Source organism: Pelecanus crispus, chromosome 1, assembly GCF_030463565.1.
Source record: "Pelecanus crispus isolate bPelCri1 chromosome 1, bPelCri1.pri, whole genome shotgun sequence".
Classification (NCBI taxonomy): Eukaryota; Metazoa; Chordata; class Aves; order Pelecaniformes; family Pelecanidae; genus Pelecanus; species Pelecanus crispus.
The window spans coordinates 77502585-77521021 of NC_134643.1; the positions used below are offsets into that span (position 1 = coordinate 77502585).

At 43.1% G+C, this 18437-nt stretch overlaps 1 protein-coding gene across 3 annotated transcripts in view; it reads right to left on the reverse strand.

Annotated features, from left to right (window-relative positions):
* The window catches only part of ITPR2 (inositol 1,4,5-trisphosphate receptor type 2), a 263348-nt gene that overhangs the window by 13439 nt on the left and 231472 nt on the right, over positions 1-18437 (reverse strand). For all 3 annotated transcript variants that reach the window (XM_075727981.1, XM_075727982.1, XM_075727980.1), the window contains 4 exons: positions 18112-18204; positions 13218-13345; positions 11264-11429; positions 9838-9998 (listed from right to left, as the gene is read on the reverse strand). In XM_075727981.1, coding sequence (XP_075584096.1) covers positions 9838-9998; positions 11264-11429; positions 13218-13345; positions 18112-18204 — 548 coding nt within the window. The remainder of the gene's footprint in view (positions 1-9837; positions 9999-11263; positions 11430-13217; positions 13346-18111; positions 18205-18437) is intronic.

Sequence of the window (18437 nt, forward strand, 5' to 3'; positions counted from 1 at the left end):
TTTACTTTTAAATGGTGTTCCTGGTAAGGCAACAACCTCGAACTCATCTCCCTGTTCTTTTACTAATTGCCCTTATGTCTTTGGGCAAACCCGTAGTCCTTCCTTTCCTCAGCATCTGCAGTTATCTGCCTTGGCTCTGGACAATTTTGGAGTCTCTTTCCCATTCAAGAAACCAGAAGCTTAGTACCACTGTAATACAAAGCACAGTAATTGTTTTCAAATGTTGCAATAATATTCTCAAACAGCATTGAAGCGTTTTGTGTTTGTTGCTTCTCCCATAGTGCAAAATCAAACGAGTTTGGTTTACACGCTTTGGGATCTGCTCATCACATGGTTCCTCGGGGGCTGAACTTCTTATCTCTATCTGTGACCCCAGTTAAGGTCCAGTTTTCATTAGGCAAAGCCACACGAGGAGAATCGAGGCTCTGTTACTGCTAGGATTTTAAGCGCAACAGTAGGTGCCTATCCAGTGCCTTGGAGAGCCTTTCCATCATTTGCAATCACAGAATAAAGGTCTGCCCACACACAGTTCCATCTCAGGCCACATGCTTCTTTAACAAAGGGATAATAGATGGCTTTTGCAAGCTGCCTGGAAAGTTAACAGTTCTAGTCTCTGGCAGGTCAAGGCGGGAGTGGATTCCAGCAGGGAACCGCAGCCCGTGTCCTGCCAGCAGCACTGCTCGGCTTGAGGGCGCTCCAGCTGGAACACCTCCACTCCATGTTCGTGGGGATGTGCAAGTTTCAAGGAACACAGCCTCATGTCCAGACCCCTTCTTGAATTTTTAAGGCCAGCAGCAAACAAACAAACAGGAACCCAACTCGGCTCATTTATTTTAATTTGCAAATTGAATGACTTGAAGTTGGAAGGAGGACAGGGAGGCTGTGGCTACACTGTATTATCAAGGCAGAAACCATCTTTATAGCAAAATCAGTCTTCGAAGCCTAAATACTGGTCAACAAGACAGGTGGCCAAATCTTTCCAACACAGAGGAAACCAAGCTAAGCTTACAACTGAGCCACAATACCAGAGGGTCCGAAAAGACTAATGCTGGGAAGTATCAAACTACTGATTCCAGACCTCGGCCGGGGAAAAACCCCAAATCTCAATGATTATACTCTTGGGGAGTTTTAGGCTCCACTCTTGCAATTACATTACAGCTTTTTCTTCAGAAGTGATTTCAAAGGAAAGAGGAAAAAAGACAGGATAGTGTTGGCGCTGGGACCTGTCCCTTTAGGAGTTAACAAGAACGTGAGGGGCTAAGCATGGAGGCCGCAGGGACAAGGGCACCGCACAGTGGCATGGCCATTCCCTCACCAAGTCAGCTAGGGGCGTGAAGGTTATCGGCATACCCTCACTACACACGGCAAATCTGCCTGTGCTGCAGCACCTGCCATTGACACCAATCTTTCTCCCGCTCCAGCTAATGGCATCATTTCTAAGGAGGCAGGATCAGATCCATGGTTTCCTGTTCAAGCAACAAGAGGATAATTAATTTTGCCTGTCTGGAAAGAATGTATATAAGCTTAAAGCCACTAAAACCTCAAGCTTTTACAATGAGGTACCAAACAAAGCCCACCTTTTCCTTTATTTACCCATACCTCACACATCACCTAGCCAAGCAGGCCAACTAAATAATTTATGGTGGTCCAAAGAGTCAATTTCTGGAAGATGCAGAGCCCTTGAAGTAAAAAAAGAAGATGCTCAGCTCTCTTGTAGAATAGGAGCTTTGTGCAAAGATGCAAATTCCTCACGTGATGCTAACTTTTCATGCTTTGAGCAACACACAAATGAGCAGCAAATGAGCTAATTAGGCACGTTACTGTATATGCTTATTTTATGAAGTAGAGAGGGAGGTGTTCAGCACTTCTATAAGATAATAATGTAGAGGCAAAATTGTACAGAGAAGCAAAATTAGCAATGGACTACCTACAGAAATGAGTATTATTTTTGAACAACAGGAAAAGCAACAACAGAAGAATAGTTCAATACCTACCAGCAGGAAAAACAACAACGCCTCGATATATTCTGTAAATGTAAAACTGGATACCACTTGGGTGTATGAGGCGAGAGGAACCTCCCCTCACACAGCCAAGCAGTGGCTGAACCTGTGCTAAGCTCTATTTTAGTGACTCTGTATCACCACTCAATAGCTCTGAGATCCTCTGTGAATTTGAGGCAGGCCTCAATGCAGAAAAAGGACTTTCTCTGGGACCTGGTGCACCTAAACCGAAGCCCTGAACTCCCCTCAGGGCCTGTGTCCATGTGGAAGGACGCAGAGAGCTGCATTCCCACTTGCTCTTATATTTTGAGCACAACAAAAAATGGGAGCAGTAAATCATCTATTTAGGCATATTTCTTTAATTGCTTATTTTATGAAAACCCAACTGCAGGCAAAACTGACTTTATATTTCCTAGGAAATTAGCCTGTCAGAGAGACCTCAGATCTTATTTAGCAGCTGGCTTTTGTGCTCTTGGTATTACTGCCACGGTAAGTAATTACTCATAATGTGACATGCATCATATCAGTCTTTTAACAGTAATTAAGAAAAAGTTGCATAGCTTAATGATATGTACATACATCTCATCCTTGCAAGTTTTGCTTTGATAACATCTGCTAGTTTTTGGAGGAAGGCCAGTTTTAAAAAGTAAAATAAATCAGTCCTAACAATGGGAGCATTATTAGCTTCCCAAAAGTTATAAACTCCATGCCCCGCTCCAGCAGACCATTTGTGTGCACAAGTCCTGTAAGCATTTTCAAGTCTGTGAGTTGCCAGATCAGAAACTTCATGTTGAACTAGAATTTATGATAATGAAGAAGCCTTAAAAATACAGTTTATTTATAGTGAGCCAGTTTAAGAACCGCAGCTCACCGTCCCTGGCAGATTTAGCTGTAGCAGTTGAAGGGGTCACCCCTATCAGCTGTGTGCCCTTTCTCCCTGCTGATAAAGAGGCAGCACAATCAGTAGTGTGTCCTCTCCTCAACCAGTGCAGTTCAGACTGGCGTGACTTCAATGGCCATCAATTTTCACATTAGTACTCCGGGCTGCGAACTGCAGAAGCTCAAGAGTGAACAAACACATCGCTTGTCCTCCCCCCTCTGCTATTGTTGTGGTTAATTGCAACAGAAGGGTATGGTGGACATCTGGGGGAGGAAACTTCTTAAATTGCCTAGGATGAATCACCAGAGTGCATGTGAAAAACACCCGGAGCGTCTTCCTGACAACCGAAGTGTCCCTGCTGCAGCATTCATGTTACTTTGGATTGACATCTCTCTGGTTTAGGTCATTCTCTCTACCCGCACTGTGCTTAGCAATCCTCGGATGTAATATCTACAGACTAGAGATAAATATTAGCAGGGAAAACTTTTGCCTCCAAAATTCAAAAAGACAATGTATAACAGAATAGAAAAATCCTGGATGTCAGAACTTTTCTTCTTCTCCAAAGAAGTTATATTTTAAGAGCTGAGGTCAACAGCCCTCTTAGTACATATTATTTTATTACATCCTTTGACAAAAATCGACAGCAGTAAAGAACAGCTTGTTCCACAAACCCCGCTCCTCCTCGCCCGCCTGCTGTCAGCGTGCTCTTCCCCTTGCCTTATGGCCCTTTTTCACTGCCTTCACCTCGCCTGTCTGTATTTCCTTTGGACCTGCCTCCTCTAGAGCTGGGGTTCCCTGTGGTTTGCTCAGGGATGGCCACTGAATACGTTGGATGTCAGGCTGGGGGTCCGCACCAGGATTTGGCATCAGCGAAACGACTTTAAGTTCACTAACTAACCCTGGGACAACCTCTCACTGCCCCAAGGTGTGAAAGGACAGGCAGCCAGGCTCTCGACCCACAGCTGTCGGGCTCTGCAGGCTCCTCTTGGCTCACGCTTTTGCTGTTTTGACAGTCAGCTACTTCTGCTGAGGCTGGCTGAAATGAAAAAAAATCCCTTTGCAGGCCACGCGCTGGTGTGCCAGGGACTATACGCAAGCAACTCCAGCTCCGGGAGGGAGCCTGTCCCCTGTCCCTGCTGCTACGCTGGGGGGGTCACCGCCACCGGGAGCGGCTCTGGCCAGGACCTCGCAGCACCACTGCTGAGACCTGAACCTGGGGAGCAGCTGCGTGCTGCCATGGCTCGCATCACACCTCCGCTCCTGAGGTGGGAGCACGGCAAAACGCAGAGCAGCGAGGCAGGAGAGAGAAGGATGCCGAGGGAAAAGGGCTTGCGCTGCCCAGCACACAGCGCGGGCAGAATGACAACTATTGTGAGGCTTCTCAGTGGCTCGTTTGGCATTATTCCCAGTGCTGCTTTCGAATTTAATACCCGCTCCTGGGTATCTAACAGAAAAAGAAGGCAAAACCATGAGGCTGGAGGTAGGAAGAAGATAGACAACAGCACCAGCTCAAGGGAGCACTAAATTCAGATCGATTTTCAAACTTCAGTATTTAAAAAAAAACCACAAAACAACTAGAATTTTTCAAAATGGGGAATGCATTTTTCCTCACGACATGGAAATGGCCATAATATTTGGTAAATACTTCTTTTATTTAATAATTTAAAACAAAAAATAATGAAAAAAAGCTTGCACCTTCAAAATATTTAAAATGAAGTAGTTAAAATATTTTGTCACGTTACCAATGACAGGTTATTGATGTGACATGAAAGTGCTTTTAAAAGAACTGAATAAGAAAATCGCTGTTCAGAATTTCCGGCTGGTGTTGCTCAACCTGCCTCTTCTACTTCATCTTTAATGTTGATGGGAATTTTGCTTCTGATTTCAGTGGAGCTGTTGGGATCCTGAGTAGCCTGAAGAGATGCTCAAGAATAGGAATTTGCCTTTCAGGAGGGATACATTTACAGATGAAACAAGATGTAAAGGAATACTTTTAAGATACTGTCATGGTATAAAAGGCTCATGGTTCCACTGACCGCAATGGCAGGAGAACAGAACCTTTAATTTCCCACCAGAGATTGCCTTGCTTTAGGGAGATGGTCTAACGCATGGCAGTATCCTTTACTCTTAGGAACACAGGCTGGTTTTAGAGCGGTTTCCAGCTGACTGAGGAGTTATGTAATTGCACCAATTACATCCAATTACATAATTAGAGTAAATAAGTAATAATATAATTAGGTGTTGTAATTATGTAGTTATGACAGGTAGCACTAATGCTCATAAAATCCATTATGAAACTTACTAAGAACTGTGGACAGGGCACGCGAGAACAAAACTTTCAGGGCTTCGCTTGCTAAAGTCTTTCATTCTTCCAATGGGCAAAATAATTAATTTAATTACTATGCCACTAGCCTTTTATTTTTGCAAATGAATGGAGGCACAAATCACAGGCTAATTCATATCTCTCTGTTTTGCTGCAAAAAAGTCAGTAACTAATCATCTACATTTTTTGCTTCCATTTATCTATCTGCAGCTACCAAAGCGTAGGCAAAATCTGCGTGTACAAATTGCACCTCTGAAAAGGGAAGTCTAGAAATTTGGACGTTAACCTTCACTGTTCCAGTTATCACGTTAAACTGTCTCCTCTGACAAATGGACACAAGGAACATTCAAAGATTGCTGTATCAATGTAATACAAGTTATGTGCACCTTTCTGGGTTTGCTAGCAATGGTAGTTCTGGTCAAATGGGTCAGATAAGAAGTTTTTTTTCTGCAGGAATGAAAATGCAATAGGGGAATCATTCATGCAGGTTCTCAGTGCAAATGCAAGGCGTGTAGTCAGCTTTTCAAAGTTTCTGTCTTTTTGGATATTGTATAATACCTGTCTGACTTCATAAAAGAGGCCTGGATAACAAACAAATAATAAAACCTACTGCCCTGATTTAATATTTCACCTGATAACTTATATAAGATAGTGTGCAAGAAGAATGGGCATCACTGGAAGATCTGAAGTGCTTTATTCCCACCAACATCTCCATAAAGTAACTGTCTGAAAAGCTAGAGGTGTATAAACTGTGTGTTGTTTTACATTTTATGCTTGACGCTTTTTTCTAAAAAGAAAAAAAAAAAACAACTTGCTTTATGAAAGCTGGATAGCTACTGATTACCTCTGTCACTGCTCAGAGCAGTATGCTAAGCACTGAAGCAAATACAGAGCTGCTGGGAAAATCAAAATCACAGGGAACACTAAGAGTTTCCAGCCAATGTCCACAGTCCAGAGGAAGAAAGCAAAGGAAGTCCTCTGCTCCAAGGTCTTTCGAGGCCAGAGACATGCAAGATAATGGGAATGCCTTGAAACAAGCCACCCCTGGAACAGAAATACAAGTGAACCTGGAAACCTGCAAAAATACTGCCTTTGACTGAGGGGTGTTTACAACATCACCTACAAATGTCTGTCTTCCTTTTGAACTGGAAAACGGGGAAAGTGAAGTTAGATGCGTAAGTAATTCCTACCCCTTTTGGCACCCAGCCTTTCAAATAATATTCCAAAACAAGAAAACGACAGTATTCCTGGTTTTTTCTAGTTGTGCTATCAGCAAGCCTTCAAACCAGATGCTTCACTGTTTGCTGAACAAATGATACATAAAAAAGACTGAGAGTCATAATACAGACAGTCATATTTTTGGGTCCTGATGGGTCTGGACAATGGAGAAAAGAGACTATCAGAAAGTGTAGATGTTTTCTCTGGTGCTTAGTTAATACATATAAGGACTCCAATGTTACTTGTCACAACACTTTGCAAGACCGTAGTAGACAAGTACAAACAGTAATTGGTTCCTAACTACAATTGTAGGGGTAGTGAGGATGATATTTGGAGCTAAACTCTACTTTCTATTAAAGAAGTTACTGCAGCATACTCCAAAATTTTGACCTATGTGTATTTAAGGATGGATCTGAGCCCTGAAGATTGGATCTGGGTAGAAATTCTAAGTAATCCGGCTGTGAAAACACAGAATTTGGGTTTGATCCATTAAAGCTAGAGAAGCAGCTACAAAAAGTATACCTAATCATAATAAAAACTAGTAGAGCTAAGAGAGCTTTTCCAGGAGTATGATTCATGGAGTTTTTTCAGCCATATTCTGTATCACCTGAAATAGAAAATCTCATTCCACCTTGCCCCTTTCAAAGAGGTCCTCAGACTTCCCTGTTCTTCCAACCACCCTATTTTTATAAATATTTGTTGCATTCCCATACACCCCCAGTGTGCCTCATTCAGCAATGAGTCAGTTCCACTGGCAAGCCCCAGTTCCCTTGTGAAAGGTTAATTTGAAGTCTGCCTCTTTCGTGCCAGATCCTAACCAGAACTTGGTCTCTTACCAGGGACTTGGTCACCTCTCCGAGCATCACAAGAATGGTCGCTCAGCTTTCAGTCTGTCAGAAAGTCTGAATCAGCTTCTCTCTCCATCTTCAGGACAACCCCCATACCTCAGGCTTAATTTCTGCATGGAATGTAGTACATCTTACACGCTACATTCATAACTATCATGCTGTGTTTGAAACACACCAAACACATACACTACATCAGCTCATACGGCTGACAGCTGCAAAACTACCTCTGAGTGTTTTCCTTTTGACTCTTCTTTCAGTCATAAGCAAAGCTGTATCTCTAAATCTCTTCTTCCAGTTGAATATCATACTTCCAGAATACTCCACTCTTCCAGTCAGACTATTTTCTTTCATTTCTTAATATTCCTTGTACCATGTGGTGTTACTCATCCCACAACAGCCACTTGTACTTTGTTCAAACATTTCTCTTTTTTTCCCCCACTTCTCCATTCCCTCTTCCATTCCATGTAAGCTTTACACTTCTAGGTCCATATGTACTTCTCCCATCATCCAGAACAACCACTAACTTCATATATACCCATGGAAAAAACAAGCCTTCTTTCAGAGGGCTTAATAATCCCCAAATCTGGATTACTACTAACCACTTAAACCACCAGCATTCTGCCACAGAGGAACAGGGGCTCTGAGAAATCAGTTCAATGCTTGAGGTCACATGTGTTTTGGTGCTTTTCTGTTAATATTTTAGATATTCAAACAGGAGTTCCCATCATTAATGCAAACATAAAATACATTAGTGAGTTACATCAGAAAAGTCAAACCACTGCTGCCACAGGATGAATACATTTACTATGAATATTAATGCATCCCTTGGAATGAAACATTAATACTTAACATACAAACTTGCAAATTTTAAAATCATACAAACATTGCAGGGAGAGGAAGAGGAGTAGAGAAGGAATAGGCAAACGAGACAAGCGCTAGAGTCTGGAGAAGTTATTGATTCCACAAATTAAAGTGCATTTGTGAGATAAGCTAAAATATTTTCCTGTGTCAGAGGACAACTTGCCACTATGAATAATTTCTTGTAATGGAACAGAGGATACAAGCATTTGTTTTAGTTTTTCTATCTCGCCCATCATACTGTAGAAGTGTAGATCCATTACTGCCTAACAGCATAATATGCCCTGAGCTGGGCAATGAGACTGACGGTTCAAAATCTCCATGGACGTAGGCTGTTCCTCTGTACCTGAGCACTGAATTCCCATCACCTGCCACACCACCTTCCCATGTAGCGGTAATAGCACTTACAAAAGCTCCATTTCATCGCAGCATTCAAGCATGCACTCCTGTCTAAACACGAGCCGTTCCACTAATGCGAGTTCTTCAAGGTAAGCTCTGTGTGAGCCTGTGCAGTGGGTGGGAGACATCTCCTCTAACTCCAGCCAGCTCCCAATTAGGCATCTTGTCTAAACTAATCGTTTAGGCTCTCAATGGAGTGAGAAAAGCAATGCCAGGGTGAGTCACCTCAGCTATCCTAAGACACCTGTCTTAAGGCAGGATAAATAACCCAGCTTTCCGCACTGACAGGGCAGGGAGCTGGGATCAATTTAAACTAGGTGCCTGACTTGAAGACAGCTGAAGTTAAAGGAGAAGAATCTTCCCCTTGGCTAAACTGAGGACTAAAAGGACACCCAGCACTTCACTAGTGAGGCTGGGTAGTATGTATAAGCAAAGGCTCGATGAAGGATAACAGAGCAGATACTCTCAATAAGAAATGTGGCTCCAGAAATGCATAAACAGCAAAGCCTGATGCACATTTGGTTACCACCTCCTCTGGGATTCAGACATAGGCCAGCTCTACAACAACAGACCCTGGCACAGGCCCTGAGAAGTGCAATACCTGCCAGGAAGTCCACGGGAAGAAAATGCTGCACCAGAATACCCCAACAGGTAGGAAGAATTCCTCAGAGATGAAGCCCCAAGCCAGGCGGCCTTGATAATCCATCCCTCCCTCTCACCAGAACGAACCCTCTTTGGTAGCAGGCTGGAAATGAAATGTAATTGAACATGTCTCTGCCCCAGTGTCATCAAATTTCTCTCTCTGAATCCCAGTCATACTCTCACTGCTTCATGAGGCAGTTTCTGGAGCTCTTCAAATCCCTGCAGCAGCTCTTCTTGGTCTGTTCAATAGCTTGTTCAGAGCAGTCATAGGAGAAAAGCACTAGCCCTCAACACGGACCCTGCATTTCACTGTTCAGCAGGAGACGTTACTTTTCTGGACAGCAGCCCAGAGATACTGGACAAAGCCGGAGCAGCAGCAGATGTTATGATGCATGCTCTTCTGCCCCTGGTTTGGCTAATGAGGCAGCAGAACCCACAGAGCATGAGAGCACGAACGCCAAACCGGAGACTGTGGCCTGTGCCTTCATCTTTTTCATTAGGTTTAAGACTGGGCTTTGTTGCAGACTGTCTAAGACACATGAAAAGATCTTTAAAAATACAGATCGATGCCTCCTATTGTTCAGAGAGAGGGAAAAAGAAAGATATTCTCTGCTCTAGCTGCAAGGAGCATCTCTCAGTTGCATAAAGCATGTGACCAAATTGACTTACCACAATCATTTGCGCCACGTAGCTCTCCGGGCCAGTGTATTCAGTTGGATCTTTAACTTTGACAAGAACTATAAAGTACAAATAATGCCACATGTTGTGTTCTGACTTTATATGCTCCTCAAACGAAACGGTCTTGTTATCAAATTTGTCTCTCTCCAGTCCTGTAAAAAGACATGAACATAATGCAAAAAAATAAACTTCAACATAAAAATACCTAAATCTGTTAAATATGTTAGAGAAAGGAACCTAACTTAATTTAAAGGATCATAAATTTGAAGGATCTTAATTTAAAAGCTATAACCGCATACAGTAACTGCCAGGCAAGAAATAGCAGGCCAGAAGGCATTCCTGACAGAATTCTTTCAGCGCAGCATTTATTCTCCTTTGCGATATTTCCTCTTAATAACAATAACAATATAATAAATATGTTACAGTTTTACAGTGCCTTCTATGCTGAGGGCTATAAAGAGCTTTACAAGGGTTGGCTCTGATTCTTTCTAAACGTATACTGGTAAGCACACAGCGTGCAATCTAGGTCCCGATCTTGCAAAGATTTATGCACACGTTTAGCACCAAGCATGTGAATAGTCCCACTTAAGCTGCGGTGGGATTGTTTGTGAGCTTAAACCTAGCAGCGAGGGTGAGTCTCTCCAGCTTTGTAGTCACACAGTCTTTACGGAGCTGTAGTCTTAAGAAATTTTTATTTTTTTCACATCTCTGAAGAAGAATACCATGGTGAGGAAGGACAGGATTCACAAATGTTTGCCTCAGTGTTACAGCTTTCCTCCCTGGATCTCTTGTGGAGCCTTCCACAGACACTAAAGCAGTTGTGCTCTGCATAACGTTCATTCTTGTCAGTACAACCATGGAAACAACACCCACCCTACAAAAAAGAAGGTATTGCTAAAGTCCCCTAAGGGAGTGAAGGTCTGCCCCTCTTTGTGAGTGCACCTCAAAATAAGTGTGATTTATCCATGGGTTTTGTGGGGATGATTTGAATTTAATTCTTTTGTTCCCTGTTTCATATCACCTTCTGAAACAGGCGGATTTTGCCATTGTTACCCTTCTGGAATGCACTGTGCTGTGAAATAACAAGCTGTACTTTCATCTGCATCACACTTTGTGAAATAAAGTCAGCAGCTGCACCATCTCCATTAGTGGTGACGATGCCAGTGCGAGACACGGCACCTCTCCCTCAGATCCTGGGTGGAGACTGTGAAGCCACCTCTTAGCAGAGCTAGCTTTTGACTCCTAAACCAAATCTTTTTCCTACTGAGAGGGAATAAATTTGGAACCAAACTCCGACACTTCTACAGACTTTCCTTGTACAAGATAACCACCCCTTAGGTTCATGCTTTATTTATTGAGGAGTAGTCCATTTTACTCCTTTCCCCACCAAATGTCTCAATAGCTCAGTAACACCTACCACAGATGAAACAGGTTGTCTTTAATATTTCCTCCTTTTTCTGCTTTTCACTCCTGAGATCAGCAAATGTATCAATGATGACTCCAAAGATTAGGTTTAGAACAATAATTATGACAATGAAGTAAAACAGAAGATCATAAACAACTCGCGCAGCAAACAAGGGCTCCTGAAACAATAATAAGGTTGCAATAAGATATAAAAATAGCACACCTCTAAAATATTAAACAACATTTTCACATTAGCTCAAGAAAGCTACGCATCTTTCTTTTCATACGCCTTGCTCACAGGAATAGAGAGGGACTACCTATGTGACTAAGCAAAGAAGATTTGGCTTGATGTGCTCTCATTGCTTTGGGACTCCTGTTGTCCTTTACGTTGTTTCACATGGCACGAAGAAGAGACTAGCGTGCGTACCGGATGCAGTGTAGATGCATTAGCGTAGTGCTTGATTGAAGATAATTACCTTGCCAGTACAGAAACAGGGAGATGTGGTTTCTAGTACCCACTGAGAGCAATGATAGCTCTTCTTAATACTGCCTTGTGGCATACAGGGATGCACTTATGGTATATCTTTGTGGAATACTCCAGACCGATGCCAAGTTTGCACACCGAACAACTGGAAACCAGGGAAGCAGGCTTGCACAATGCCAAGGCCAGGCTACTATACTCTGTGCCCAAGCAGGGCATGTTAATGGTTTTAGCACCGTGCTGCTGCAGTCATATGTCTGCAAGCTGGCTCAGAGTGGGCAGACCAAGCTCCTGCCTTTTGGGAACACAACATGCACATACACATACATCGACACATGCATGTGTACACACACGAAGTGCTCGTATTCCCCATTTCATCACACTCTTGCTTTTACATAACTACCTTCCTTCTTGCAAAGGCTGGACTGGACTCCCATTGACACCTCTAAAAATGGCAAAGTTGTTCTGTGGCAAATGGGAGACAACACTCAGTGAAAAGAGGAGGAACATAAACCCCAAGTCCTTTTCTTCACCATAATACTGAATCGGAAGTCACTAAATTTTCTCAGTTTTCCACATATTCTTTGGGATAATAGTGCTACCCTTTGTGAAGTGCTTTAATGTAGTTAGTGTTAAATAACTGCTAAGTGGCAAAGGTAATTTTCAAAGTCTGTAAGTGTTTACAGGCTTCATGGGGATGGACTATGGTTCCTGTAGAACTTCCCAGTCTATGAGATAGGACCTAGATTCCTACTACCAGCATAAGGAGCTCTTCTGTCCAGATCTGAGTCTCGACTTTTGCAAGCCCTGCTGAGATCCTACTTCTGAATTTAATCCTTGTGTTCTGGTGTGGTTCACCAAGCAAAGCACTGCTAGTTTGCCTTTATTTATGATGTTATTTTTGAACTTAAATAAAAATGCATAAAACCACCCAAATATTATGAGTAGTCCTTAAATTAATTGAATTTTGGAGGAAACTTCTGGAAGAGGACATATACCATGATATATGAAATTCTGTTTTGACTTCAATGCTGGCTGAGTACAAGTATACAACAGGACCTATTCCAGGGCAGATGCCACGCTGAATTTCAGCTAAAAATACACCTTATGTACTACAGTGGAGAGTCTTGACACATACTCATCAATCAATCCCTTTCAAAAGTTTGCATTTATAATTCTTAGTGTAATAGAAGAGTGATCCAATCCAGCAACACTTCTTAGCAGTGCTTGGAAGGTTACAATACACTCCAGTTTTCCAGAAGGGGTAAACTACTACCTAGAGTTCCTTTCTTCAAGTATCATCATCACACTAAGCTTAGCTCTTCCTATTAAATATTCCATCTGGGATGCAAAAATTACATGGATAAATCAACTGTGTGACATTATAGCAGACTATGTACAAATACTGTCTATAACCTCCAAAAACTGACTTTGGCATTCATGAGATGCACAGGGAGTAATGCATTTCCTCAGCCAAAACACTTACATCTTTGGAAGGCTTTCTGAGCACGTCTCCCACACCACCACCATTTCTCAGGCCTTGGTTTAATACAGTCACAATGCACATGAGCAGGGTGTCACAGGTCCTTTCTATTCCATCCTCCTCCTCTTCACCTGCAAACAGGAAAGCAGCAGCTTTAGGAACCAGAGCATCAAACGATCATTCATCAAAGCCACAATTCTGTATGAGAGAAAGCAACTGCCATACACATCTGCCTTTCATATTCTTCAACTAGAATTTCACTGATCATCCCTATCCATTTGCACATCACTGCTGGTGACATACTTAGGCACATCAGGCATACTTAGCCTGAAGAGAGACAGAGAAAATCCCAAGCAATTCTCCCACCAGTAACTCTGTTAATGACCCAGAGCTGCCATTTCTATTCATGGGAGTACCCCTTTTCCTTGCAAGTACTCCCACTGGTTTCAGTATGACTGCTTTTTTAGTGGGCCTCCTAAGTGCGCAGCTGACACATACAGGAGAAGCAATATAAACACAGAATTAGAAGCACATTCGTAGAAGGATTGTCTTCCCGTGAAATCATTCCTCTACCTACTCATGTGCAAGCCAAGTCATGTTAGCATTTCAAATCATTAAGGAGCGGCTGGCTTTTATACGAGTAAATCTGTCCATGATCTTCCCACTAGCACACGTGCCCAAGCACAGGTCTGATATACATTAAATGAAAGACTCTCCCTGACCTCAGCTTGAAAACTTGGATTCTATTCTTATCTCTGCTGCAGAGCTGCTGCGTAGTTTTGGCCGAGCCACAGAGGGTACTATTGTGCAGAAGATATTTGAACGTGCAGAGGAGCTGGGCTGGAACACCAGTCCCCGGGGGCACTTCGTCCGCCCTGGCCAGAATTCCTCCCACCACGCACTCACCCCCATGCTGTGGCTGCATCAACAGCCTCCTTTTGAAGGGCCCTGCTTGAGTTGTTCCCTGTGTCCTGCTGGCTTGCACTGAAGGGTCAGGACTGAGACTGCCATTTCTCCTGCCTTCTCTTCTCGTTAGGGGTGCATTTGCTTAAGCGGTGAAGGCAGCAATTCTCACTTGGTTTGCTTCATGCCCTTACTGTAACGTAGTTTAATAAATAACAACATCCTGCTGCAATAGTTAACTGAAACAGCATATTTAACAGCCTCAAACCACCACATCTGGGGCACTGAGATAGACTTTGATAAATTGAATTGACTGAAAGCACTCACATTACAGACAAGCAATTTGGATTTAAAACACGGGTTCCCAAATTGCGGTGTATGCATCACGATTGGTATTTGCAGAACGGAGCTGGTATCTGCTGCTTTTGCCATCACTGCTTTTGCTACGCAAGCAAATTAAATGAGAAAGAACTCCTGATTTAAGGAACTCTGAGCAAGAAGAAAAGCAAAAGCAGACATCAAGAAGGACTTCCCTGTTAAACTATACAGTCATTGCAGACACTACCACCACTAATAACTGCAGAACTTTAAAAAAAATGCTTAAATATTGAAACTGAAAGGATTGAAACAATAAAACCTTTTTTCACTCTGTCACATCTGGAAATTTTTTACTAGTACTGTGATCTTAGTCATACCAATTCACCTCCGCTGCTTTTGTACCCTGCCTTTATTTCCTCGTCCAAACATTACTCCCTCAATTTTTTTTGCGCATATTTGTGCTTGAGAAGATGACTAGCCACAAGATAAATTAAAAACCTTTATACAAGCCACAAGTTCTATTTCTTTTAAGTAACTACAGAGAAAGATTTTCACTGTTAACATGACCTGGGTCAGGTGCTGGAAACAGCAGATAGTCAGGTTCTGGTGAATGCTGAGGACAAACCTCATGAATGGGAAGCTGCAACACCAGAGAGAGTTATCTGCTAGAAAACCTAACTCACAACTCTCCATGTCCACCAAGACGCAAATCCAGAGCAAGCCCAGACGCAAGATACCACTCATCAGCTGACTGGCACGTCTTACAACACAGAGAATCAGCATCCCACGTTGCACCCAGAAGAGCAAGCTCAGGTTGCTCTTTGCCAGTGAACCAGACAGCAGGCAGCCTGAAGTTGGCAGAAACCTCCACTGCAGTAACGTAGGCTGTGGGGAGTGTTCAGACATCCGCATGTCTACTCTGCTTCCACTCCCAGATGTAGAGCAACAAGAGCTACCTTCAATCTGGGAGCTGGATAACCCTATGGGCATATGTTCTGCCCCAGCTGGTTTGCCCCGGTGCTCAGCAGCACTCATAGCCCAGACTCAGGCCCTGTCGACACAGACTATGCCCATACTACCAAAAGGAGTGGATCTGTAGAGTGAAATGTTGCTAAGGACCTAATGTCGACACTAATTGAGGTTCAGGGGGTTTTATTTGCAACCAGCTCCAGTCTGGTGAGTGGCCCATTAGTGGCCAGATAGCATTAGGTAGGCTGTCTTCTGATTAAGTGTAATTCAAAGGTAATGGAGGTTAAGCACTAAGACCACCCCACAATGTTAATCACAGGGGAGTAACTAGGATGATAGGAAGATTTATTTCCAAGATCCTCATCTGACGGTGCCCAGCTACCCAGCTTCTGGGCCTATCTCCAACACAAGCACAAGCAGGGGAGGCACACGAGTGTCCACGTGGATCTAGCTGAACTTGCACGGAGCGGTACCAGACCTGGGAGTGGAATGAGTCTTTGAAAACGTCCCCTTTTACAAACAGGTATGCGTGTACCTTTCTAGCACAGGTCTTCATGGGCTACAGAGCACCAAGAGCCACATACTGTAGGATGTGAAGTTCCTTTAAGAGATTAAGTGCTTCACCAGGCGAAGACTTAAGTGATATGGAAATGCCTTTGGAGTGAAGAGTGGGAGACTCCGAGGGAGATGAGCCAAAATATTTTTATGCTGACAGCTCAGTGCAGCAGCGAGGAAGCAGGCTGTGGACAGGGGACGCCCTCTGAGTGGAGCAGACTGCCTCCCCAGTTAACTCCCTCACCAACATGAGCAATGACTGAGTATATATTCAACCAGTGAAATTCAAGGTAGAAGCACAGTCTCACCAGAACAAATGATTAGTGGTGGTCTGATCCAAAACCCAACATATTTATGTCTCCACTCTGGACCTGAGGTGAGAACATTTTATGCTTCCTGCAGACAGCTGTGGACTTCTTCATGCTGCTACAATGTGAATCCCACCAAATCTCAGGCTGAACTGCCTTTGAATTCCACCGCACTCACGCTTTTGCCAGAAGTGAGATCTGTCCCAGAAGACTGAAGGCAGAGCACTACTTTTTGACAGGTGATTCACTGGCTAAGATGAGCAAAACTGTTCTTGCTGAATGTTGCTTTTTTAATGTTACTGGATTAATAAAACTTCTCCAAGATTAAGTGACAGTGCACTTAGATGTTTTGTATAGCCCCCTTTCATTATAGTTTAATTTTAAAGAAACAGTATCCAAACCGTAAGAAATGTGAGATTTCTATCATTTAAAGAGCTTGGCAAAAGCCACACTGCATCTCTTCTGACTGATTGATTACTCTTCGGATGCAGCAGCTTTGCCAATAGCTCTTAGACTGTTTTCTCTATCTAGTCAGACAGCTTCCCATGTTGTTTATGAGGCCTGTTTACACACCAGCTGGGGGGAAAAAGCCTACTTTTATAGCCTTCTCCCCGACACCCTTGATCCTAAAAACTCAAAAATTAGTAGTGGAAGCATAAAGCATGTGAAACAGCATTATACTGGAACACAGGAGGGGAACGGACCACTTATGTCCTCAGTTTCAGCCCCCAGCAACCATAGGCAACTGTGGCAGTAAACATTTTAAGCCTGTAGACCATCCACTGTGCACACACCCACGCTGCAAAGGCCACAACACATTAAACAAACTTAACGTCTGTGGTGAAAGACCAACCACCACAACTGGACTGTGCCACAGGAAGAGAGTAGGACAGATGGAGTAGCACCACCATCAAAGGTCCCTGTCTAGCAGAGCATTTGGCCAACAAAACTCCTGAGCGACACTGTAGCCTCAAACTACAGAAGGCGGCAAAGCACCGTCACCTTGATCTAGGACAAATTCCTTCCTGACCCAATATCTGGCAACTGGTATCTGGTAACTGTCCCAGCAGGACACACTGGTCAGACCTTTTATTTTAACTGAGCATATTTAAAGTTGACAGGGTCCTTCTAACATATAGAACAGATTCATAATGCAGGTATCAAAGTAAAACCAGGTGGACTCATCTGCTGAACCAGAGCAATTAAGCTCTTCACTTGCCACAAGCACGAAGCAACGCAACTTAGCTATCACAAGAAAGGCTTGCAACAATCTGCATTTCCTCGCATTTGCCAGAAGCTAAGAATGCATGGATGGACTGCTGCCCGTGCATAGCCGAGACACAGTAACTCGTTAAGATGTAGTAACTTGATCCTGGATCTGGGCTCTTAGGTCTTCTGGCTACACTACAACCTTGGCCTAGATGCATGTAAAAAGTATACACAAAAGTTTTCTGATATATACTACGCCATTAAAATCAACTTATGTGGCCCTAAATGGCCCCTAACAGTGGCTCAGTGTGTGCAGGTGAGGATGCTGCAGATAAGCAGCAAGCTTTTTGTCTCAGCAAAGTCAGCTGGAAAGAAGCAACCTGTACATTAAAGCATAATGATTCAGCAAGCCCTTTTAGTAACAAAATTAATGTCAATGCAATTGGAAATCAGGTGTGGGAAGCACTCGCATTAAAGGCAAGCTGCCAACCAAGCTCCAAGCCTTGCAGAAGTTGAGCACTTCTGACTTACAACAATGATCATCACTTCTCACACTAGCAAAAGTCTCTGCAATAATAACACACAAATCCCTCAGTTCTAATTGATCATCAGTTTGGGGGAACTTTTGTACTAACCTGGGTTAATAATTGGGATGCTTGTGGAACAGTTCTCTTTTGCACAGGCTCCCACCATTGATGTGAGGGTTGTAGTGGGGACTTCACCAATACCTGTGGAAAAAGCAGGATGTGGACAAAAAGACAGATGCTGCATTGATACAAAGTTTTAAATCGTTATTTTCTAGAAGCGAATCACTGATTTGAAAAGTTGAGTAGAAAAAGCAGAACAAATTATACCACCAATTCCTCCTTCCTCAAACAGTCTGCCTCAACAGCTCAAAGCAATCACAAGGATCAAACCCACAGTTTTATATTTACTGTATACCACAGCTATTCCCATTTCA